A 21,969-nucleotide genomic window follows, 5' to 3' on the forward strand; every position below is an offset into this window, starting at 1 on the left:
ACCTCCCCTGAGTCGGTGAGAGCACTGGGCTTGGAGGCAGAAGGGGTGGGATTACTGCCTGTTTTACTCACTGCCGGGGAAGGTCCCATGGGGGATGCTCAATAAATTCTCGCTGGATGCAAATGAATTTTAAAATGTGCTCAGAAAATCCTAAGTGTTGGCTTATGAGAAGTGAAGTGACAAGGAGAGCCTCTCTCATCCCCTTACTGCCAGGACGGCCTGGGACTGACAGTGCCAGGCGCGTGGCAGGCCATCGGGTCAGGGTGTCTATAGGACCACAGTCGCTGGCGACCAGTTAAAGGGAGTTCTGAGGAACGTGGGCAGAGAGAAAAACCTCACCGCTGCAAAGCACCCCGAAGATTCTGTTCCATGTTTAGCGTCCTGTGAAGTTGGCCAGCTGTGCCCTAAACAATGACCCAACACCACCCTTCCCTCTCAGCAGCACCTTTGGGGAAAGCAAACAACGAACTCTGCTCTGCGTGACCAGAAACCCCTGCGAGGAAGGCCCTGTCCCTGGCACCGGCGAGCATCAGGTGGCCCCTCCTGAGCCCTACGGAGGGAGGGCTGGGTCGTTAGTCTGAACGGCGGGTGGTCAGAAGCCTAGCCCCGCTCCCGCCCTCCCCGAGCCCGACCCACCAGGCTGCAGATGGACTTGGCGTCCTCGGAGAACTTCTGGGAGTACCGCTCCGTCTCCTCCTTCACTCTCCGCTCCGCCTCCTCCCTGTTAACCTTCTCCTTGAATTTTCTGAACGGAGAATGTCCCTGAATCATTTCGTATATCAGACAGCCAAGTCCCCACCAATCAGGACTAAATGTATACCTTTCACGATTGAGAACTTCGGGAGCTACATAACAAACACAGGAAATTTAAATTAAGTTAAATGTCCTCATACTTAATTCCAAACAACACATTATAAATTTAATGTTTGTTACCACAGGGATGACCCTCGCAAACATGTTAAGCCAAAGAAGGCAGACACAAAAGGCCAAAGAGTGCATGAGTCCGCCTATACGAAACAGAACAGACACGTCCACGGAGACAGGAAGTAGAGTAGCGGCTGCAGGGCTGGGGGTGGGAGGTGAGGAGTGGGGAGTGATTGCTGACAGGTGCGGGCCTTCTTCTTTGAGGTGATGAAAAAGTTCTGAAATCGGACAGTGGTGATAGTTGCTCATCTCTGTGAACATACCGAAATCCACTGAACTACACACTTCGGGTTGGTGGATTTTATGGCATATGAACTGCATCTCAGTAAAGCTGTTATTACAAACCATTCCTACTACTCGTGGAGTAACTACCGTGGGGAAACCCCGCCTCCAAACAGGCAGAGCCAGGTCCCCGGGCACCCCTATTCCATCAGAGTAAGACCCCAGCAGCAGGTGACAGCAGCCACAGTGGAATGGGGGGAGGGTAAGTGCGGGACTCAGCAGAGGCCCTCAGGGTCCCTCATGTCAGAGGCTCCCCCGCGTCAGGCTGGGTCACTGCTCTGGAGCTGTGCGAATAACTTCGACAACATTGGGAGCGGTGTGCGGGGCTAGTGAGCAGTGAGGAGGCCCGCTGTCCTGTCCCTACTCTGGCCCGTCAGCAGAGAGGAGGGCAGGCCGGGGGGCCAGGTACGCTCCCCAGCAGCGGGCCAGGGCTGACCCAAGGTCCCTTCCCATGTTCAGTTCTCTGTGTCCTGAGGGCGGGGGCCTGAGCACCCTGGGGTGGTCGGTTACAGACCCATGTAGCCGAGCGTTCCGACTCTTCCTTGGATGGTCTCCCCTTCCGGGATCTCCACGGCTAAACCAAGATCTGAAATCCGGATGTGTCCTGCATGTGACCAAATACATGAGACAAATCACAGGGGGCGAGCTGACACTTTACCAATAAAGAATGGGGAAAAAAATCTAAAAAACATTGATGGAAATTATAGCAATTCATACTTGGAAACATTTAGATATAAAATTACATTTAGGGAATTCCCTGGCGGTCCAGTGGTTAGGACTCCACGCTTTCACTGCCAAGGGCACGGGTTCAATCATAAATAAATATATAAAAATTAAAAATACAAAAAATAAAATTACATTTAACTTTTCCACATTTAGTAAAATCCTGTCGTGCGTTCAGTTCCACTACCCGCAGGAAATTAGATTTATGCCTGGCTATTCATCAGGAAGCCCTTTATCCATAGACAACCACAGGATAAGATAGGAGCATTACGTTTGTTATTTTATTTCCATATAACTACCAGACACATAAATAAAACTATAATGGAGGACTTCCCTGGTGACGCAGGGGTTAAGAATCCACCTGCCAATGCAGGGGACACAGGTTTGAGCCCTGGTCTGGGAAGATCCCACATGCCACGGAGCAACTAAGCCCACGCACCACAACTACTGAGCCTGAGCTCTAGAGGCCACGAGCCACGACTACTGAGCCCGCGTGCCACAACTACTGAAGCCCGTGCGCCTAGAGCCTGTGCACAACTACTGAAGCCACCACAATGAGAAGCCTGCGCACCGCAACGAAGAGTAGACCCCGCTCACTGCAACTAGAGAAAGCCTGCGCAGCAATCAAGACCCAACACAGCCAAAAATAAATAATTAATTAATTTAAAAAAAAACTATAATGGATACTACATTAACTATGAAACAGCAAATAAACACTCCCTGTCAGAACACCAAGAGGCTTATACACAGGGACAACAAGAGACAAATAATATGGAGTTTTTCTCTAAAGAACAAATGGTAATAGTGTCAAGGAAATAATAAATAAAATGAAGGAACTTCATTTAAAAAACTGTTATGTGTTAATGCCTTTATATAGGAAGATTAAAATAGTTATTAATTTCCTTGTGAAAATAATAAATCATAGAGAACATTCTTTTGAGTGTCTAGAAAGAGAACTCTATTCAATGCTCTTTGGTGACCTAAATGGGAAGGAAATCTAAAAAAGAGGGGGGGCTTCCCTGGTGGCGCAGTGGTTGAGAATCTGCCTGCTAATGCAGGAGACACGGGTTCGAGCCCTGGTCTGGGAAGATCCCACATGCCACGGAGCAGCTGGGCCCGTGAGCCACAGCTGCTGAGCCTGCGCGTCTGGAGCCTGTGCCCCGCAACGGGAGGGGCCGCGATAGTGAAAGGCCCGCGCACCGCGATGAAGAGTGGCCCCCACTTGCCGCAAATAGAGAAAGCCCTCGCACGAACCGAAGACCCAGCACAGCCAAAAATAAATAAATAAATAAATAAATAAATAAATAAAATTAAAAAAAAAAAAAAAGCCTATAAAAAAAAAATAAATAGGGCTTCCCTGGTGGCGCAGTGGTTGAGAGTCTGCCTGCTAGTGCAGGGGACACGGGTTCGAGCCCTGGTCTGGGAGGATCCCACATGCCGCGGAGCGGCTGGGCCCGTGAGCCACAGCTGCTGAGCCTGCGCGTCTGGAGCCTGTGCCCCGCAGCGGGAGGGGCCGCGATAGTGAAAGGCCCGCGCACCGCGATGAAGAGCGGTCCCTGCACCGCGATGAAGAGTGGCCCCCGCTTGCCGCAACTAGAGAAAGCCCTCGCACGAACCGAAGACCCAGCACAGCCAAAAATAAATAAATAAATAAATAAATAAATAAATAATAAATAAAAAAAAAAAATTTAAAAAAAAAAATAAATAAAATAAATAAATAAAAAAATAAAAATAAAAAAGAGGGGATAAATGTATACATATAGCTGATTCACCTTGCTGTACAGCAGAACCAACATTGTAAATCAACTATACTCCAATAAAAATTAATTTAAAAAAATTTATGGAAGAACTGAATGAATCAACCAATAAATATTTGCAGAACACTAAAAATATGCAACATGCCCTCCAAGGCACTGAAAGAGTTTTAAGCAGTCTCCGTTGTGCCCCCCAACAGGAAGACTAACCTTCGGCTTGGCCAGCTCGGTGGCCTTGCCCGCATGCCCGCCCGCCTGGGAAGGAAGGAGGGTAGAGGGCTTACGAGCACACCCAGAGCCACACAGCCTGGGTCTGAGCCCCAGCTCTGCCATTTATTACTGTGTCTCAGGTTCCTCCTTTCAAACACGAAGATTCTCTCCATAACACACCTTTCACGTATTTCGTGTCTAAGCAGAGGACTGGCATATTGTGAAATTTTAAGTATCCCTGGTCTTATTTTTTTTAATTAAAGTGTGTTTTTTCAATTGAGAAATAAAAAGTAAAACTACTGACAAACTGACGAAAACTCCAGGTCTGAGAACACAGTCTGCTGGTGGGGCCCGCACAGGCACGAGAGCGATCCGGATGTCTGGCAACACCGTGCGTGAGTGCAGCCCTCGCCTCGCGCTCCCACTATTCCTTGCGATAGATTCCCGAGGAAACGCTGGAAGAAACAAGAAACGGGAAATGCCTCGACACAGGCTGCGCCCTGCAGCACTGACCAAACCAGCAGGAGCCTGGGGACAACCCCCCACCTATCGGTGGGGACTGGGCACATCAAGCCTGCTCTTCTGCTGGCACTTAGTGCTGTAGAGTGATCTCTGCTTAAAAAATAGTGGAGGGCTTCCCTGGTGGCGCAGTGGTTGGGAATCTGCTTGCTAATGCGGGGGACACGGGTTCGAGCCCTGGTCTGGGAGGATCCCACATGCCGCGGAGCAACTGGGCCCGTGCGCCACAGCTACTGAGCCTGCGCGTCTGGAGCCTGTGCTCCGCAACGAGAGAGGCCGCGATCGTGAGAGGCCCGCGCACCGCGATGAGGAGTGGCCCCCACTTGCCACAACTGGAGAGGGCCCTAGCACAGAAACGAAGACCCAACACAACCAAAAATAAAATAAATTAATTAATTAATTTTAAAAAAAAGTGGAGAAAAATAGTGTAATTCTGTTACTGTCATTAGGAACTAACGTTTTCAGCGTTAGGATAAAAATACCACAAAAGTGAAATGAAGAAGTTGATGAGACTTGGAAATATCAATATGAATCCATGATGAATGTTTTCTTTAAAAAGGAACAGCACATTTTTTTCTCTGTCCACGGAGCAGGTCTAGGAAGAATGACCAACAGGGCAGCAATGAGCAACCTCAGCGCCCACACGGTGGTCTCACGATGCGGCTTTCCGCACAGAGGACCGGGGCCCTCTGGAGAAATGGTGGGTCCCAGGTCTGGGTCAGCACACGGGCAAGACAATCCTGGAACATCTCCTTACAGCAGAAGACGAGGAAGTTAGCAAAGACTACTGGACACCCGCTGGCCAAAGATGGGACAGTCTCAACATCAAAAGGAATAATGACTCCAAAGGCCCATAATGTATATAAGTGTTTAGTCCACACATTCATAATGATACCAAAACAGAAAAAACAAAAACCTCATTTGTCATCCTGGAGAATGACAGAGAACTAACATAATATTCTGAGAAATGAAAATAAAGGGAAGTATTCAAGTGTTTCCTCTGCTTTTCCTGAACAAACAGGTAAACAACTGTTTTTGTTTTTGTTTTGGCCGCGTTGGGTCTTCGTTGCGGTGTGCGGGCTTCTCGTTGCGGTGGCTTCTCTTGTTGTGGAGCACAGGCTCTAGGCGCGCAGGGTTCAGTAGTTGTGGCTCGCAGTCTCCAAAGTGCAGGCTCAGTAGTTGTGGCGCACGGGCTTAGTTGCTCCATGGCATGTGGGATCTTCCTGGACCAGGGCTCAAACCCGTGTCCCCTGCATTGGCAGGCGGATTCTTAACCATTATGCCACCAGGGAAGCCCCAGGTAAACAAATGTTGATGAGGCAAAGTTCTTTTTTACAGATGAATCCCAACAAATAAGAGCAAAAGGAATGACAGCGTAAGACTCTCATCATTTTATCGTGAGGTGAGCCCACTGGAATGAGGTATCCACTGAGTGAAAGGCTGGTGGGAACTGGATAATGGATGGATCAGGCTGACAGCAAAGAGAGACACTTGGCCATCACACGCCTCCTGATGTCACGTAACAGGAAGGACACACCAAGTTTGCTCACCAACGATCAAATCTGGACCTAGTCTAGCCTCCAGCTCTAACTACTGGCTTACAGGAAAAACGAGGATAGGGAAGGTGCTAAATCCAGAGCATGGGAAATTCTATAGCACAAACGTCTGTGGACACCTGCCAGGGCTGCCATAAAAAGTACCACAGACCAGATGGCTTAGACAACAGAAATTTATTTCTTCACAGTCTTGGAGGCTGGAAGTCCGAGATCAAGGTGTTGGAAGGCTTGGCCTTTGTCCCCTTTCCCTGTGTCTTCACGTCTGTCTTCCCACTGTGTGTCTGTGTCTCAGTCTCCTGTTCTTATAAGGACACCAGTCATATCGGATTAGAGCCCCCCGCAAAGACCTCATTTAACCTAAATTATATCTTAAAAGACCTTATCTCCAAATACAGTCACATTCTGAAGGACTGGGGGTTAGGGCTTCACCACATCAATTTTGGAAGGACATAATTCAACCCATAACACCTGGTTTCACAAATAAATGACAAAAAGAAGCAGGGAGGAGGAACCTATGAAGTTACAAAAGACCCAACAAGATATCAACCAAATCTAATGTAGACTTCATTGGACATTAAATACACAACTATAAAAACACTTATGAAATAATTAAGGAAGATAAAGTCAATGGGATATTAGGTGATATTAAGGAATCATTAAATAGTTTTGGATTTAATAATAGTATTGTAGGGACTTCCCTGGTGGTGCAGTGGTTAAGAATCCGCCCGCCATTGCAGGGGACATGAGTTCGAGCCCTGGTCTGGGAAGATCCCACCTGCTGCGGAGCAACTAAGCCCGTACGCCACAACTACTGAGCCTGCACTCCAAAGCTTGCGAGCCACAACTACTGAGCCCGCATGCCACACCTACTGAAGCCCACGCACCTAGAGTCCGTGCTCCGCAACAAGAGAAGCCACTGCAATGAGAAGCATGCACACTGTAACCAAGAGTAGCCCCTGCTCGCCACAACTAGAGAAAGCCCGCGTGCAGCAACGATGACCCAATGCAGCCATAAATAAATAAATCAATTTATTAAAATAAAATATTATTGTATTTATATTAAAAACAGTATCTGTATCTTTGATAAATATTTTTATAGATAGAAGAATATGATACATAGGATTCCCTTTAAAACCACTGTCAATAATACAATGCTCCTGGTTTTTACAAAAACTCACTATTTATCCCAGTCTTTAGGGATATATCTATTTCATAAAAATAGGAAGGCCTCTATAGAAAATATAAGCATGATAAAGTTTTCTTTGTTATCTCAACCACCAGATGAATTTCATAAACCAAATCCCCTTTAATTTATAAGTTTGCAAAAAAGATTGCTTCCATATTTAGGATGGACAAATGGTAAATGTACCTCACAACGTAGAATAGATGATAAACAGCTTTTTAAAAAAATCTAAATTGAATCCAAATGTCAAGTTCTACTTTACAGACGAAAACAGAAAACCTAACAAGCTGTCTATAAGGGAAGTGAAGAGGTACTTACAGACAATCCTGTTACTCTTATGTTCTATGCCTTACTGGTGCAAATTAGTTCTTCGGAATTTTAATTCTAAGATAGTAAACATCCTAAAATCAACTGCATTTTTTAAGTCAGAGAAACTAAAGTACAGCTAGGATTACATTTTTAAAAATTAAAAGAGTAGGAAAACACCAAGAAAAGACTAAAAGTCTCCTGAAATCAAGAAAAGCAAAACAAAGCTTTGTCATTCCTTTCTATGCTTAACTGGAACGGGACCAGGTCCCTGGTGTATAAAGAACAAGTAACACAGTAATTGCCACAGACATGATGCTGAGCGCCTGCCTCAGGGCAGGATGGAGAAGGCCACGGCGGGCCTACACTGTTACTGGCCACAACTAGGAGCCACGTGACCAGCCTGGATGGACCAAAACGTCTGAGCAGGAGATCCACACAAAGGCGCCCTGCTGGGGCAGCAGGTGTTTCCCTCAGAAGCACTTGCAAAGCCTGGTCAAGCCAGAGGCTGCCGACTGGGAATGGGGGACACACAGAGGCTCTCCAGCCGCTCCCACCTGGACGCCTACCGAGGCTGGGAGCAGCTGGATGCCGAGAATGGAGACTTCTGAACCCCTGGAGACTGCTGTAGGGACGGAGACACCAGCTCGGATTCCGACGCTCGTGCGGAGTGCGCCAGAGAGACCGTGCTGGAGGTGAGGGGCCTCCTCAGAATCCAGCAATCCAAGTAAGGGGAGCATGCTGTGCCCAAGCTGGGTCTATTTCAGGAATGAAAGATGAGTTTAACACTGGAAAATTAACTGGTGGATTAACTATATTAAAAGGAGAAAAGAACAACATACAGTCATTTTGGTAGAAAAAGCACTGACAAAATTCAGCCACCATTCATTTTTTTTTAAAAGGAAAATTCTTAAATCTGAAAGAGAATTTCTATAAAAATACTCAGCGGATTTCACACTTCATGGTGATACATTGAAAGGCTACCCCTGAGATCAGAAATAAGGAAAGAATTCCCGCTATTACAACTTCTATCCAACATTGTATTGAAGGTCCCATCCGGTGTCGCGAGGCAAGAAACAGAAACAAAAGGCTGAAGAATTGGAAAGGCAGACATAAAGTGGCCAAGTGCAGATGGCATGATGGTGTCTGCAGAAAATCCAAAGAGTCTACAAACTTTTAGAATTCAGTGGATTTAACATGGTCACTGGATATAAAGTCAACTCCAATTGTAACCAAAAGCACAAACCACGGAAGAAAAAATTGATAAGATGGACCTCATTAAACTTAAAAACATTTATATTTGTTCAAGGAAAGGACTGGTATCAAAAATAAACACAGAACTCTTAAAACTCAACAATAAGAAAACAAACAACCCAATTAAAAATGGACAGAAGACCTGAACAGACACCTCGCCAAACAAGATAAACATCTGGCAAGTCAGCATATGAAAAGAGGCTCCACATCCTGTCATCAGGGAAACGCAAATTAAACTAGATCCCACTCCACACCTGTCAGAACAGCCGGAATCCACAACGCTGACAGCGCCACGTGCTGGCGAGGATGCGGAGCAGCGGGAACTCGCGTCGCTGCCGCTGGGAACGCAGAATGCGGCAGCCACGCTGGAAGACAGGTTGGTGGCTTCTCACAAAACTAAACAAACTCTCACCATACGATTCAGCAATCCCACTCCTTGGTACTTACCCAAGGAAGCTGAAAACTTATGTCCACATAAACTTTACACAAATATTTATAGCAGCTGTACTCACAGTTACCGAAACTCGGAAACCACCAAGATATCCTTTAGTAGGTGAAAATAAATAAACTGTGGTCCATACAGACAGAGAAATATTACTCAGCGCTAAAAAGAAATGAGCTAACGAGGCATGAAAAGACGTGGAGGAACCTTAAATGCATGTTATTAAGTGACAGAAGCCAATCTGAAAAGGCTACAGACTGTGTGAGTCCAAATCTACGACATCTGGAAAAGGTACATCTATGGAGACAGTGACAACATCAGTGGTTGCCAGGGGTTGGGGGTGGGGGAGGGATGAACAGGTGGAGCACAGAGAATTTTTAGGGCAGTGAAACTACTCCATAAGATACGATAATGAACATATATCATTTCACATTTGTCAAGACCCACAGAATGTGTAAAACACAGAACGAACCCTCATATGCGCTATGGACTTTAGTTAATAATACTGTACCAACATCGGTTCATCAGTTGTCACAACGTATCACACACTAATGTAAAATGTAAATCCTAGGGGAAATTGTATTTTGAAATACCAGCAACAGGTAAATAGAAAATGAAGTTTTAAGAGCAATACCATTAAAAAACATCAAATAACAGAAATGCGTTAAGTACTTTACAATGAAACTACAAAGTGATATTGAGAGAACTTAAGAGACCCAAATGCGCAGAACTGTATACTATGTTCATAAATTCAAAGATTCGATATTAATTCTCTGAAAATTATTCTATAATTCAATACAATTTCAATCAAAATCCCAATACCTTCTTGCTTTTCCCTCTAGAAATTGACCAATTATAAAAAATCATCTGGAAATGAAGGAGTCTAAGAATAGCTCAGGCAATCTTGAAGAACAGTAATGATGCTGGAGGACTTGAACAGATATCAAGACTCACTAGAAATCTTCAGTGGTTAAGGGCTATGGTGCTGGTTCAAGGATGAATAAAATGACCAAGGAAACTATAGAGTCCAGAGACAGATCCACACATATAGAGACACTAGATTTATGTAAAATGTGACACTCCAAAGAAAAGGGGAATAGATGATCTTTGCAATGAATGGTTTTAGTCAACTGGTTATATATTTGAAAACAATGTGTCAACCTCTACTTCATATCATGCACAAAAATCAGTTCCAGAGGGACTACAGAAGTAAATGGGAAAGATAAAACAGTAATATATCTATCTATCTATTTATTTATTTATTTTTAATTTATTTATTTTTGGCTGTGTTGGGTCTTTGTTGCTGCGCGCAGGTTTTCTCTAGTCGTGGAGAGCAGGGGCTACTCTTCGTTGCGGTGTGCATGCTTCTCATTGCGGTGGCTTCTCTTGCTGCGGAGCACGGGCTCCAGGTGTGCAGGTTTCAGTAGTTGTGGCATGCGGGCTCAGCAGTTGTGGCTCACGGGCTCTAGAGCACAGGCTCAGTCGTCGTGGTGCACGGGCTTAGCTACTCCACGGCATGTGGAATCCTCCCCGACCAGGGCTCAAACCCGGGTCGCCTGCATTGGCAGGCAGATTCTCAACCACTGCGCCACCAGGGAAGCCCAACAGTAATGTTTTTAGAATAAAACATAGAACATTTTGAGGTTCAGGCCAAGATTTCTTAAACAAAACACAAAAGCACTAAACACATTGAGTCCAGGGCAGCTGCGGACCATGAGTCCTGAGAGAAGAGAAACAGCGAGCTGGGCCCTACAACCTTCTTGGCATCCTAGCCGGGAGCAACCCTCAGGTCTCAGCACAGGACGGGGGACCCAAGCAGAGTGGACGGCCTTGCTAAGCTGAGAAGACGGAAGTTAGAACATGGGATAGATAGGTCAGCTCAAGTTTGTGGGATAACGTTCTGGAGAGGAGGGACCCATGCAGAGAAAGATCTGCAAATATATGCACAGAGTTTCCTCGAGTCCACTTAAAAAAAAAAAAAGATTTTTAATAAGCAATATATTCACATGGTACTACAATGAACACTACTACAAAGTAATAGTGAGAGAAACTGAAGGAACCCCAAATATATAGAACTGTAGACTACGTTCCTAAATTGGATGATCCAATATTAAGATGTCAGTTCTCCACAAGTTTTCTATAGATTCAACACAGTTCCAATCAAAATACCAGCATGTTGTGGGTGTTTTGGGTTTTTTTTGTTTTTTTGCAGAAATTGAATTGTGTACTAAAAACATATATAAAGGTGTCAGTATGACTGGAAAGTCTGCTCCCCCTATGCTATTTTAACTCTTAATAGTTTCTTTTTATTTTTTATAAATTTATTTATTTTTGGCTGCGTTGGGTCTTCGTTGCTGCACGCGGGCTTTCTCTAGTTGCGGTGAGCGGGGGCTACTCTTCGCTGTAGTGCGTGGGCTTCTCATTGGGGTGGCTTCTCTTGTTGCGGAGCACGGGCTCTAGGTGCACGGGCTTCAGCAGTTGTGGCACGTGAGCTCAGTAGTTGTGGCTCGCGGGCTCTAGAGCACAGGCTCAGTAGTTGTGGCGCACGGGCTTAGTTGCTCCACGGCATGTGGGATCTTCTCGGACCAGGGCTCAAAACCGTGTCCCCTGCATTGGAAGGCGGATTCTTTACCACTGGACCACCAGGGAAGTCCCAACATACCTTAATTTCTAAACATGTTCGTGGCAAATCTTTTAGATGTTTTTGCACTTCAAAAAAAAAAACCCTTTGGTTGCAGCTTACTGCTCCTTTTTAAAAAATTAATTAATTCATTAATTAATTTTTAGCTGCATTGAGTCTTCGTTGCTGTGTGCAGACTTCTCATTGCGATGGCTTCTCTTGTTGCAGAGCACGGGCTCTAGGTGCAGGGGCTTCAGTAGTTACAGTGTGTGGGCTCAGTAGCTGTGGCTCGTGGGCTCTAGAGCGCAGGCTCAGTAGTTGTGGCACACAGGCTTAGTTGCTCCGCGGCATGTGGGATCTTCCCGGACCAGGGATCGAACCCATGTCCCCTGCATGGGCAGGTGGATTCCTAAGCACTGTGCCACCAGGGAAGTACCTCTTCATAGTTTCTAGTGACTCTTGTTTTTGTGTCTTTACGTATATACAAGCAAATACAACTATCCCTGATCATTTCCCCCTTTTTACACAAGAGGAAGCACACTGCACGCTGCTCTCACCTCACTCTTTCCCAATTAATAACATCTCCTGGAGACACTCCTCATCCCCACACGGGGCATGAATCCCCGCTCTGGTTAACAGCACAGCACGAGGAATGAACCACGGGCTCAGAGCCCAAAGCTGTGAACATGCCCTTGGGCAACACTCTTCCAAATCTCAGCATCACCTCCCACGAAGCGAGACTCCACTCCCTCCGCACAGGTGGCCGCTCTGTGCTCACGTGTCAGGCACCACGCGGGAAGCACGCGGCAGAAGCATCAGAGGAGTCTTTGCACCGAACGCGCCCCACGTCCGCCTTCAGGATTCTTTGCCCTCAATACCGCCGCCCCTCTCCTCCTCTGTAGTAGCCACGCCGGCCTGGGCTCATTCTCCACCGGACCGTGAGAGTCCTGAGACAACCCCAACAATCCCCCGAAGACAGCTCCCTCCCGACGCCACGCCGGGGCCGCTGGTCAACACCTGGCCGCGGTGGGCCTGCCTGCGGGCCGTCCATCCTCCTGCTGCCCCCGAGGGCCCCCAGCCCCATGCCTGCTCCGACCCATGCTCTGTGGGGAGGGCGGCCCCCGAGAGTAGCCAGGTGTTTAGGAGGGCATAAACACACCACTGAGAATAAAGCAAGAGGTGGGCGAACAGCAAGAAATAAGGGAGGGGAAAGTGTTCTTCCTTTGAGTTTAACTGAAAATTAGAACCATCTCTGCTTCTTGCCTAGATACAGGGGAATAATGATGACATCTCCATTCTATTTTTTTTGGCCACACCGCACGGCTTGTGGGATCTTAGTTCCCCAACCGGGAATCGAACCCAAGCCCCCTGCGGTGGAAGCGTGGAGTCCTAACCACTGGACCGCCAGGGAAGTCCGTCCATTCTGTCCTTAAACGAGCACACACCAGAGGGCGTCCCCTCCTGTCGCAGCTCCCGCTCCGCACTAACTGGCCAAGTGCGCGCTAACTTTCCGTCCCCAAGTCCCTGTTAACAAAGTCTACGCTGTGGACAGGAAAGGCTCGCTCACTCACCATGATCATCGAGGAGAATATTCTCAGGCTTTAAGTCTCTGCAAGGGAAGAAACAACAGCAGAAAGTCAGTTATCTGGAATTTGACGCTGGGATCCGTCGGCATCAGCGGAAAGACCCACAGACACCCCTGTGCTCTGAGCAACGGCAAGAAAGGCGGGTAACAGAACCCCCCTGTGGGTCCAGCGGCGAGCCCTTGGTGTCGTCACAAGGCTCCAGTGGCCACGTGAAGGAGGAAGATCCTACAGACAACGTGCACAAAGCGCACCATTCTGCAGACTTCAGGGAAGACGTCCCGGCCGTGAGACGCGCAGCCCCGTGGTGAGGGGTTGGCCCCTAAGGAACACGGCTCCATTTCTCCCGTCATTAATATACTGTTTAAAACGTCAACAACTGAACATTCCCCATACGAGAAGAATTCCGTCTGGGGGGTCAGACAGGCATGGATTCAGATCCTGGCTCTGCCACTTACCAGCTCTGTGGCCTCAGCCTCTCCAAGCCTGAGTCCTCACCTGCAAGACACAGCGCCCAGCAGCCGCCCACTCCCCGGGCTGCGCAGGGTCTGGGCAAGACCAGGCCTCGTGGCAGCGGGCACATAACCCGCAGCAGTGACTGTTGATCACGGTTCCTGCGAAGGCAGGGCGACGCCACAAACTTCAAATAAGTGTGTCCCACCAAAGACGACAATATCTTAAGTGTGATATCGCAAACTACTTGTCTTTTCCCTTAGAGAGAAGAAAATTCGTTTTCAAAGGATTTATATTTAACTCTGATTTCAAGTGTGGCCCTGTCACAAGAGTCCATCTTCCTGAGCACCAGCCCTCCATCTGTGGCCGCGTCACTGGAACCTACAGAGGGGACAGAGCCAGCAGCAGAGAGCAGCCGCTCAGAGGAGGCTGGTCTCAAGGGGGCGCTCCCAGCCCACCCGCCCAGGGGCTGCAGGGACTGTAACGCCTCCCGGGGTCAGAAACCACACCCCAGAAGAGACACGAGAAGTTATCCTGCCCAGAAGCTCAGAGAATCAAGAATGTGGGCATGGGTCGCTGCAGAGAGACATTCTCTGGAAAGACGCCCCTGCCACCATCACTGGTCTCCCTGGGGAGCAGAGGGGCGGCAACGGGTGTCTTCTGCTTGCACTGCCCAGCCATGTGCACACCCTTGTTTTTTCTTTCATTCTTTTCTGTATTTAAAAAATCCTAGGAAATGCAGTTGAAAACAAAGTAACCCTCCCTGTATGCAACATTCACAGCCGCACTCCACATCAGCAGGACAGCTGCCCACCCACCTTACTTCAAACGTCTCTCGAGACCCCCTAGAGCCCCGGTGCTCTGAGCGAGGGCCTGCACCACTTGGGAGCTGGCTGGAAGCAAATCGAGGGCCCGCCAGAGACCTGCTGACCGCCGACCCGCATCCTCGCCTGGTCCTGGGACCGGCTCGTTGAAACGTGAGAAGCCTGACCTAACAACTGCCGCCAGTACCACTCTCAGCTCTCAGGTCCAGCGCCAGCCACCTGCTCCGAAAGGAGGTGCGCCGTATGTACTGCGCAGAATAATCACGGTGGTAGCAGTAATGGTGTCAGCTAACTCCTCCTGAACGCTCTCCAGATGCCAAGATGTGTGCTTAAGCATTTGACACGCACCGACTCCTGCGACTGTCACAGCATCTCTGGAGTATGTCCAGACACTCTTGGGCTGTAGCTAAGTCAGCGGGTCACTAGGATGCCAGACGGCAAGCTGGGACCAATCCCAAAGCCGCCGTGCTCCCACCCTGCCCCACACCACACACTGGGTATCTGTCCTTTCCTGAACCTTCCCTCAAAAACCACTTCTGCAGGCTTTTCATCAGCCTCGCAGTTCTGTTCACATCTCTCTGAGTTTGGGCCCAGGGCGTTCAGCGGGAGAATGCCTCACCACGGCTGAGGTCACTCACCCCCGGGGCTTGGTTTCCTCAACCATCGAGTGAAAGAGTTTTACCAGATGATCTTTTCAGCTCCTTTTGTATTGAAAAGTGATGCTCTAATCATAAGCTTAAGCCAGGAAGACAAACTAAATTCAGCACATACACGAGGGTCTGACCAAAGCTGAGGATGAAAGGAGATAAGGTTGTCTTCTGACTTTTTTACACCATCCCCCAGCCCCGGTGCTGTCCTGCTGCCTGGTGTGTAACTGGTGTGCTCTCAGGCCGTTTAAAAGTCACCTTTACCTCCATGTCCCGGTTCCCTGGAAACTCGGGTTGCTGGCTTCGTGCCCTTCCTCTTCTTGTTAAAAAAGTACTTTCCCATCTGGATCCCATTTCCCAGCCTGCTACTGGGTCATGAGTTATCAGGAAATGGCGAAGTTGAAGACGATTTCTGGAGACTGAGGCCTGGTCCACGGCTCACGGGCGGGCCTGCCCTCCCCGGCGCCCTCTGTCTCCCACGATGGCCTCAGTCACCCAGCCCCTCCCGGGAGGGAGACGTGAGCAGATGTGGGGAGGACCCGCTGGCAATAAGGTGGGGAGAACAGCACGGCCACAGGGAAGGGGTCTAGAGCTCTGGCCTAACCAGCACTTTAGTGCGGCCTAAATAGTTCAACCACGGTGTTGAAAATTGGCTCTGCTCCAATGCAAAGGCATCTGGAGCAATGTTCCTGGTGGGAGCGTGACAAGAAAACAGCCATCTTGAGTTGGTGCCCAGGCACGTCACAGTATGACAACCTGCTCACACCTGAGTCTGGATAAGACAGAGATGGCCCACTGGCCTCAGGGCAAGACTCTGAGGTCCTGGTCAGTCAGTGGCCCCGTCCAGAAGGCCGACTGACCTAAGAGAGCCACCAGGAAACGGGCTTCTTAGCTACTATTGCTTTTAGAGAACCAATCCCTAAGAGGCAGAAATGTCCAATCTGGAAGAATGTGGGTCATATACAGATTAGCGGTCCCTATAAACATTAAAATCTGCCATTCTTACTATAAACGTCCATGTTTCAAAAAGCGTAGAAAACAAGAGAGATCATCCTTTGAAGCACTTACCATAAATGGTAATTATATCTCCACTTACGTGTTCACCCACACAGAGCCCTTCTAGCTTATAAGCTTCCTGAGGACAAGGACCTCAAAATCTGATGTGTCCCCAGGACATGATTCAAGCACACAACTCAGGAGCATATAAACCTGGGACTCAATACATATTTCTGGAATGAATAAATGAACCTTTCAGCTACTGATAAATCTAATGTGATAGCAATCATCTGTAGTGTCTAAAGGCCTGCATGACCCAATTCAGTACTGACACAAATTACAGGTCTGAACTGTTCCCCTCTCCCCATTGTTCTCCTGCACACCAGCTGCATTCTCCTTAGAGTGGGGAAGATTCACCTGCTTTCCAATCCACAATTCATCCAATGCACAGCTAGACGTCTCCCACCCTTAGTGTAATTTCTAATGGCATTTTCTCTTGATCATTTCCAACTACAGCATTCCAGACGAGTGGAAGTGTCATGATTCAAATCTTGTTTAATACAGGATGAGTCAGAGTCAAGTCTCTTCGGAAATGTAACAATCCAACCAAGAAGAGGTTCCGCTTGCCCCTCCTGTTACGGAAAAGAGGGCAGAACACAGGACTTCACCGGGTACCCATCTCTCACCAGGAAGGTACATGGATGTGATGCCTTCCTCACAAGACTGTTGGGAAGATGAGATGACAGTGCACGTCAAAGTGCTCTGAAACTGTTACGTGTTCTACTAGTGAATGTTATTGGTATCGATTTTGACCGAAGCCAGCAGCATTTTTTGCTACTCATATCAGAGGGGGTGGTTTTCTCTAAGCACAGTGATACACGGAAACAAAGCCAGAGTTCAATGTGTTCACCATGACGAGCTCCAACTCTGCAGGAATCACCCTGCCTGAGTCACCCCTCCTGCTGGCGGGCACGGACGCGGCTGTGTAACCGCGTGTGAGCACCCAGCCCCAGGTGCATCTCCAGGGACCCTACGCTGAACACACCTCCTCCCAAAGCAACGGCTGCGTCCTTCCTCCTCTAAGAAAGCAGGAGGTGGAGCTTCGGTTTTAAATAATTACAAATCTTAACAAACCCCGCACTCTTCCCAGAAGCCAACCTAATCACTCTGAGTCACACGTACCCACCTCGCCGCGTAATGTCGCTCTCAGAACACAAAGAAGCTGTTTCTGATCCTTCAGAAAGCCACCTGTCAGCTCACTCCCAACTCCCATGAGTAGCGCAAAGTATCCAAATGCACCCAGAACTCCTGAAAGATGCCGTGGTGGTCAGGTCCAGTGCCAGAAAAACACCTGGTCTGAACGCTGGAGAGACCATCTCACTAGAGTCACTTTTAGGACAAGGAGATTATCTTCCAGAATTTCATTAAACCATAAATGATTCTCCTGGATTCCACAGCCACTTCCAGTTTGTGGATGTAGTATGAGCCCTGCAGACTGGTTTTTCTCTTTTTGGAAAGCAAGTGCCCGACTTGAGCTTTGATCGCCGAGGAATCCACTTGAAAGAGGGCTATCTCTAATAAACACACCGCCAGCCACTGGCTAGAGACAAACACACTGCCAGCCACTGCCCACACCCCCACTGAGGCGTCTTTTTTTTTGTTAGAGAGACCTTGGTTGATTTCCATAAATGACCACCTGGGTGCCTTGCCTTTTCTCTTCCTGTGCTTTAAATTCTCGCTCTCACGTTTTACATTCACCAGTAAACGGTGAGCCCTTGAAACCCTAGGCCCCTACTCTAGACCCCAATAAAAGTAGACTCCCAAGGCCGCGCTCATGCTTCTTCCCCTGCCCCACCTGGCTGTAATTTCCAGGCCCTGTAAGTAATAAACCTTGTCTCTTTCAACGTCTCCTGACGGTTGTTGCTGAGGGTGTCCTGCAATCATAGTAAGAACCACAAGGCGGGTCCAGCCACAACGCTGGTTACCAGTGGGCTGAGACTGGCACGGAACAGTGGGTGTATCAGAAAAAGAGCGACCATGAAGCTGTCACTGCAGAGAAACATCTTGATAAGGTTCTGGATTAGAAAATTTATTTTCCACCAAGACAATGCAAAATAATTGATTTAATGGTTGAGATAAGTAACAAAATTTAACTCCCAATCTGAGAACTGAACTTGTAACCTAAAGAATCTATGCAAAGAGGGCTTCCCTGGTGGCGCAGTGGTTGAGAGTCTGCCTGCCAATGCAGGGGACACGGGTTCGAGCCCTGGTCTGGGAAGATCCCACATGCCGCAGAGCGACTAGGCCCGTGAGCCACAACTACTGAGCCTGCGCGTCTGGAGCCTGTGCTCCGCAACAGGAGAGGCCGCGATAGTGAGAGACCCGCACACTGCGATGAAGAATAGCACCCGCTTGCCGCAACTAGAGAAAGCCCTCGCACAGAAACGAAGACCCAACACAGCCAAAGAAATAAAAATAAATAAATTAAAAAAAAAAAAAGAATCTATGCAAAGAGAAAACGCAAAACAACACCAAACCTAAGTAAGCGAGTAGTAACCAAAGGCCTTCTCGTCTACTGAACATCCCTGAGAAACGACAGCCTCCACGTGCCTCACAATAAAAGGACGACAGTCTTCGGCTTGACCCTATAGTATACAAGCTCTGTAAACTATAGCTCAGATTCTGCCTCTGATAGTGACACTAGGATACCTGATGAGAGAGCTGGCCTCTGGGACATCAATCTCAAATTGCTTTCTCTATATTCACCGTCTATAAATACAAACAGCATTTACCAGGCAGATTTTTAACTATCGATTGTTCCAGTGTGTTTCAGAAGACTCATGAGGGTGCACTGACTCAAGGTTTTGTACATCTATCCAAAACTTCCCTCTCATGAAGTACCAACAGAAGCAGCAGGATTCTAGTGGGGGGGAAAAATAAACATAAACGGGCTCTACTGTCTTTATTCACAGACGACATGATTCTGTATGTAGAAAACCCTAAGGAATTCACAGTAAACTCCTAAAGCTAATGAGAGTTCAGCAAGGACACAAGATCATTACCCAGAAATCGATGGGATTTCTACATACTAGCAATAAACAATCCAAAATGAAATTAAGAAAACAATTGCATTTGAAATACTAACAAAAAGAATCAAACACTTAAGAATAAATTTAACAAAAAAAAGTACAAGACTTATATACTGAAAACTACAACATTGCTGAGAGAAATTAAAGAACATCTAAATAAATGGAAAGACATTCTGTGTTCATAGATCAGAAAATTCAATATGGTTAAGATATCCATTATCCTCAAATTGATCTATAGATTCAATGCAATCCTTAGCAGGCAAAATATACATACATACATATATATACATATACATATATATATATACACACACATATATTTCTTTTTTTTTTACAGAAACTGACAAGCTGATCCTAACATTCATATGGAAATGCAAAGGACCCAGAATAGCCAAAATATCTTGAAAAAGAAGAACAAACTCAGAGACTTCATACCTCCCAATTTCACAACTGACTACCAAGGTGCAGTAATCAAGACAGTGTAGAACAGGCGGGAGCACAGACACAGACCAACGGAATAGAACTGACGGAGTCCTGAGTTCTCCCACCCTCTAGCCCCTGGCAACCACTTTTCTACTCTATTTCTATGAGTCTGACTTTTTTTTTAGCTATGTACCCAGGAGTGGGATCTCTGGATCATATGGGTGTTCTATTTTTAATTTTTTTTTAAGGAAACTCCATACTGTTTTCCATAGTGGTAAAACTGAAAACATTTTCAGAAGCCAACTCTTTAAAATTTTCATAGTCTTTTTGCCATACCTACCTGTATACATATTGTACTTTGTTAAGAAAAATAATCCTTATAATTTAAAAGAAATCACACTATCAAAACGAAAGAGGAAATTCTCTGGCTGTCCAGTGGTTAGGACTCCATGCTTTCACTGCCAAGGGCCCTGGTTCAGTCGCTGGTCAAGGAACTAAGATCCCACAAGCCACGCGGCACAGCCAAACAAACAAACAAACAAACAAGCACCAAAAACAACAGAAAGCAAAACACACCATCCCCAGAAAGGCTGCCCAGCAGCCCGGCCTGGGCTGTACTGAGCCTGGGGCTCCTTTCGTGGCTGGTTGTTTCAGGCACTTTATCTGAATGAACAGCAGAGAAGTATAGAGAAAAGAAATGAAACACTCCAGGAAAATTATGTCTGGAATAAAAGGCCCTCAAGGATGCTATGGCTTTTTACTAACTTCTTAAGCTTTTCTCCAAATAAATAAATGTAAAAAGGCACAGCCTAGGGCCTGGTAGGCAACAGAAAAGCCACACACGCTTGCTCCTTCCTTCCCACTCTCTTTACAAATGCTCTGGTTTAGTCACACTCCTCTGTTCACTTTCTCCAAGATGCAAACACAACTAACGTCTCAGCTCACGTCTCCCCTGGAAGAACCACCCTCTTCCCCCTGTCCAGATCTTCTTAGCCATCCTTCCAGGTTGCAATCTAAATTCCAGCTCCTCCAGGAAGCCTTCCCTGATCAGGCCTTGGCCTAATTTGAAGCATTAATCCATTACATTTAATTGCTCATGAAGCACAGGCCCCTCTTTGGGAGACTCCTTAACTGCACTGCAGCATCTGCCTCAATGCCTCCATGGAGGCTGGAGGCTGCACTTGAAGGCCGTGCCCTCCCCATGCTACCGGGGCTCTCAAGGCAGCTCTGTGGGCAGGAGGGCAAGGTGGCCCCAGGCTCTCAATTCTGACTGGTAACAAGCTCTTCCCTAAGGATGCTTAAAGCCCAGCCTGAGTGCTCCCTCTTTTAGGACCTTTAAACTGCTGAAATAGTAGAGCATTTTTATTTGTACTGTCTCTGTGCAAAAAGCCAGACCATCTCTCTAGGACCTGGTCTGATAAAATCTGTCAAGTGTCAATCTCTGAAAATAGGTAAGAGTACATAAGAACCCCTCTCCTTTGAGGCATGCAAGCTGTGCTTTAACAGGTCCTTGTTTAAAGAGGGCAGGGATGTACCATTAGAGCCTGAAAGCCATCGGTCATTCACTCAACAGACACTTGGTGGCACCTCCTGATGGCAGGTGTTGTGGACACAGTAGGGACGAGACAGACCTGCTCAGTCGGAGGGCAAGTGGGAGCCCACGGTAAAAGGATGGGGGAAACGAAAATCTTCCAACCAATCCAGTAAGGCATCTTAACACCAGAAGCAAGCAAAGGCGGCTCAACTGTACTTAACTGTAACAAACTAATTTCCTCTAGCGGTAAAACTGGAATCAAAGCTCCTCTAGGCTTGGGCCATGCTTCAGAGCCACTCCCTGTAAGGATGATGGCCAGGCCGTCTCCATTCAGACGACCCCCTCTCCCTCTAGGGCAACCGTTCCCAGGGCAGCAGGCCACCCCTTGCTCCACAACTCACGCTGGGCGGGGCCGTGTCAGTCCCTCGGCCCAGCCTGGTAGCTGATCCTCAAGAGATACTTAACTTGGCTCTGGGCTACGAAAGACAAGGAAAAGTGAGAAGTTCATCAGAACTGGGATGGGTAAGATGAAGGTCTCCTAAGAAGCTAGCCAGCCAGAGGGACCCTGCCCCCAGGATGGGCAACATGGAGTGCTGTGAGGATGTGGTCAGAGGAGGGGGCTTCTGGAAAGAGGACATCCGTGTGCT

At 47.5% G+C, this 21,969-nt stretch overlaps 1 protein-coding gene across 11 annotated transcripts in view; it reads right to left on the reverse strand.

Annotated features, from left to right (window-relative positions):
* GRK4 (G protein-coupled receptor kinase 4) overlaps window positions 1-21,969 on the reverse strand; it is a 96,764-nt gene that overhangs the window by 19,652 nt on the left and 55,143 nt on the right. For 10 of the 11 annotated variants that reach the window (XM_057546375.1, XM_057546374.1, XM_007172292.2 and 7 more), the window contains 3 exons: window positions 13,345-13,382; window positions 1,721-1,810; window positions 637-845 (listed from right to left, as the gene is read on the reverse strand). In XM_057546375.1, coding sequence (XP_057402358.1) covers window positions 637-845; window positions 1,721-1,810; window positions 13,345-13,382 — 337 coding nt within the window. The remainder of the gene's footprint in view (window positions 1-636; window positions 846-1,720; window positions 1,811-13,344; window positions 13,383-21,969) is intronic. The other variant, XM_057546373.1, reaches the window with a different exon arrangement.

This window comes from Balaenoptera acutorostrata, chromosome 5 (genome assembly GCF_949987535.1).
Source record: "Balaenoptera acutorostrata chromosome 5, mBalAcu1.1, whole genome shotgun sequence".
NCBI lineage: Eukaryota > Metazoa > Chordata > Mammalia > Artiodactyla > Balaenopteridae > Balaenoptera > Balaenoptera acutorostrata.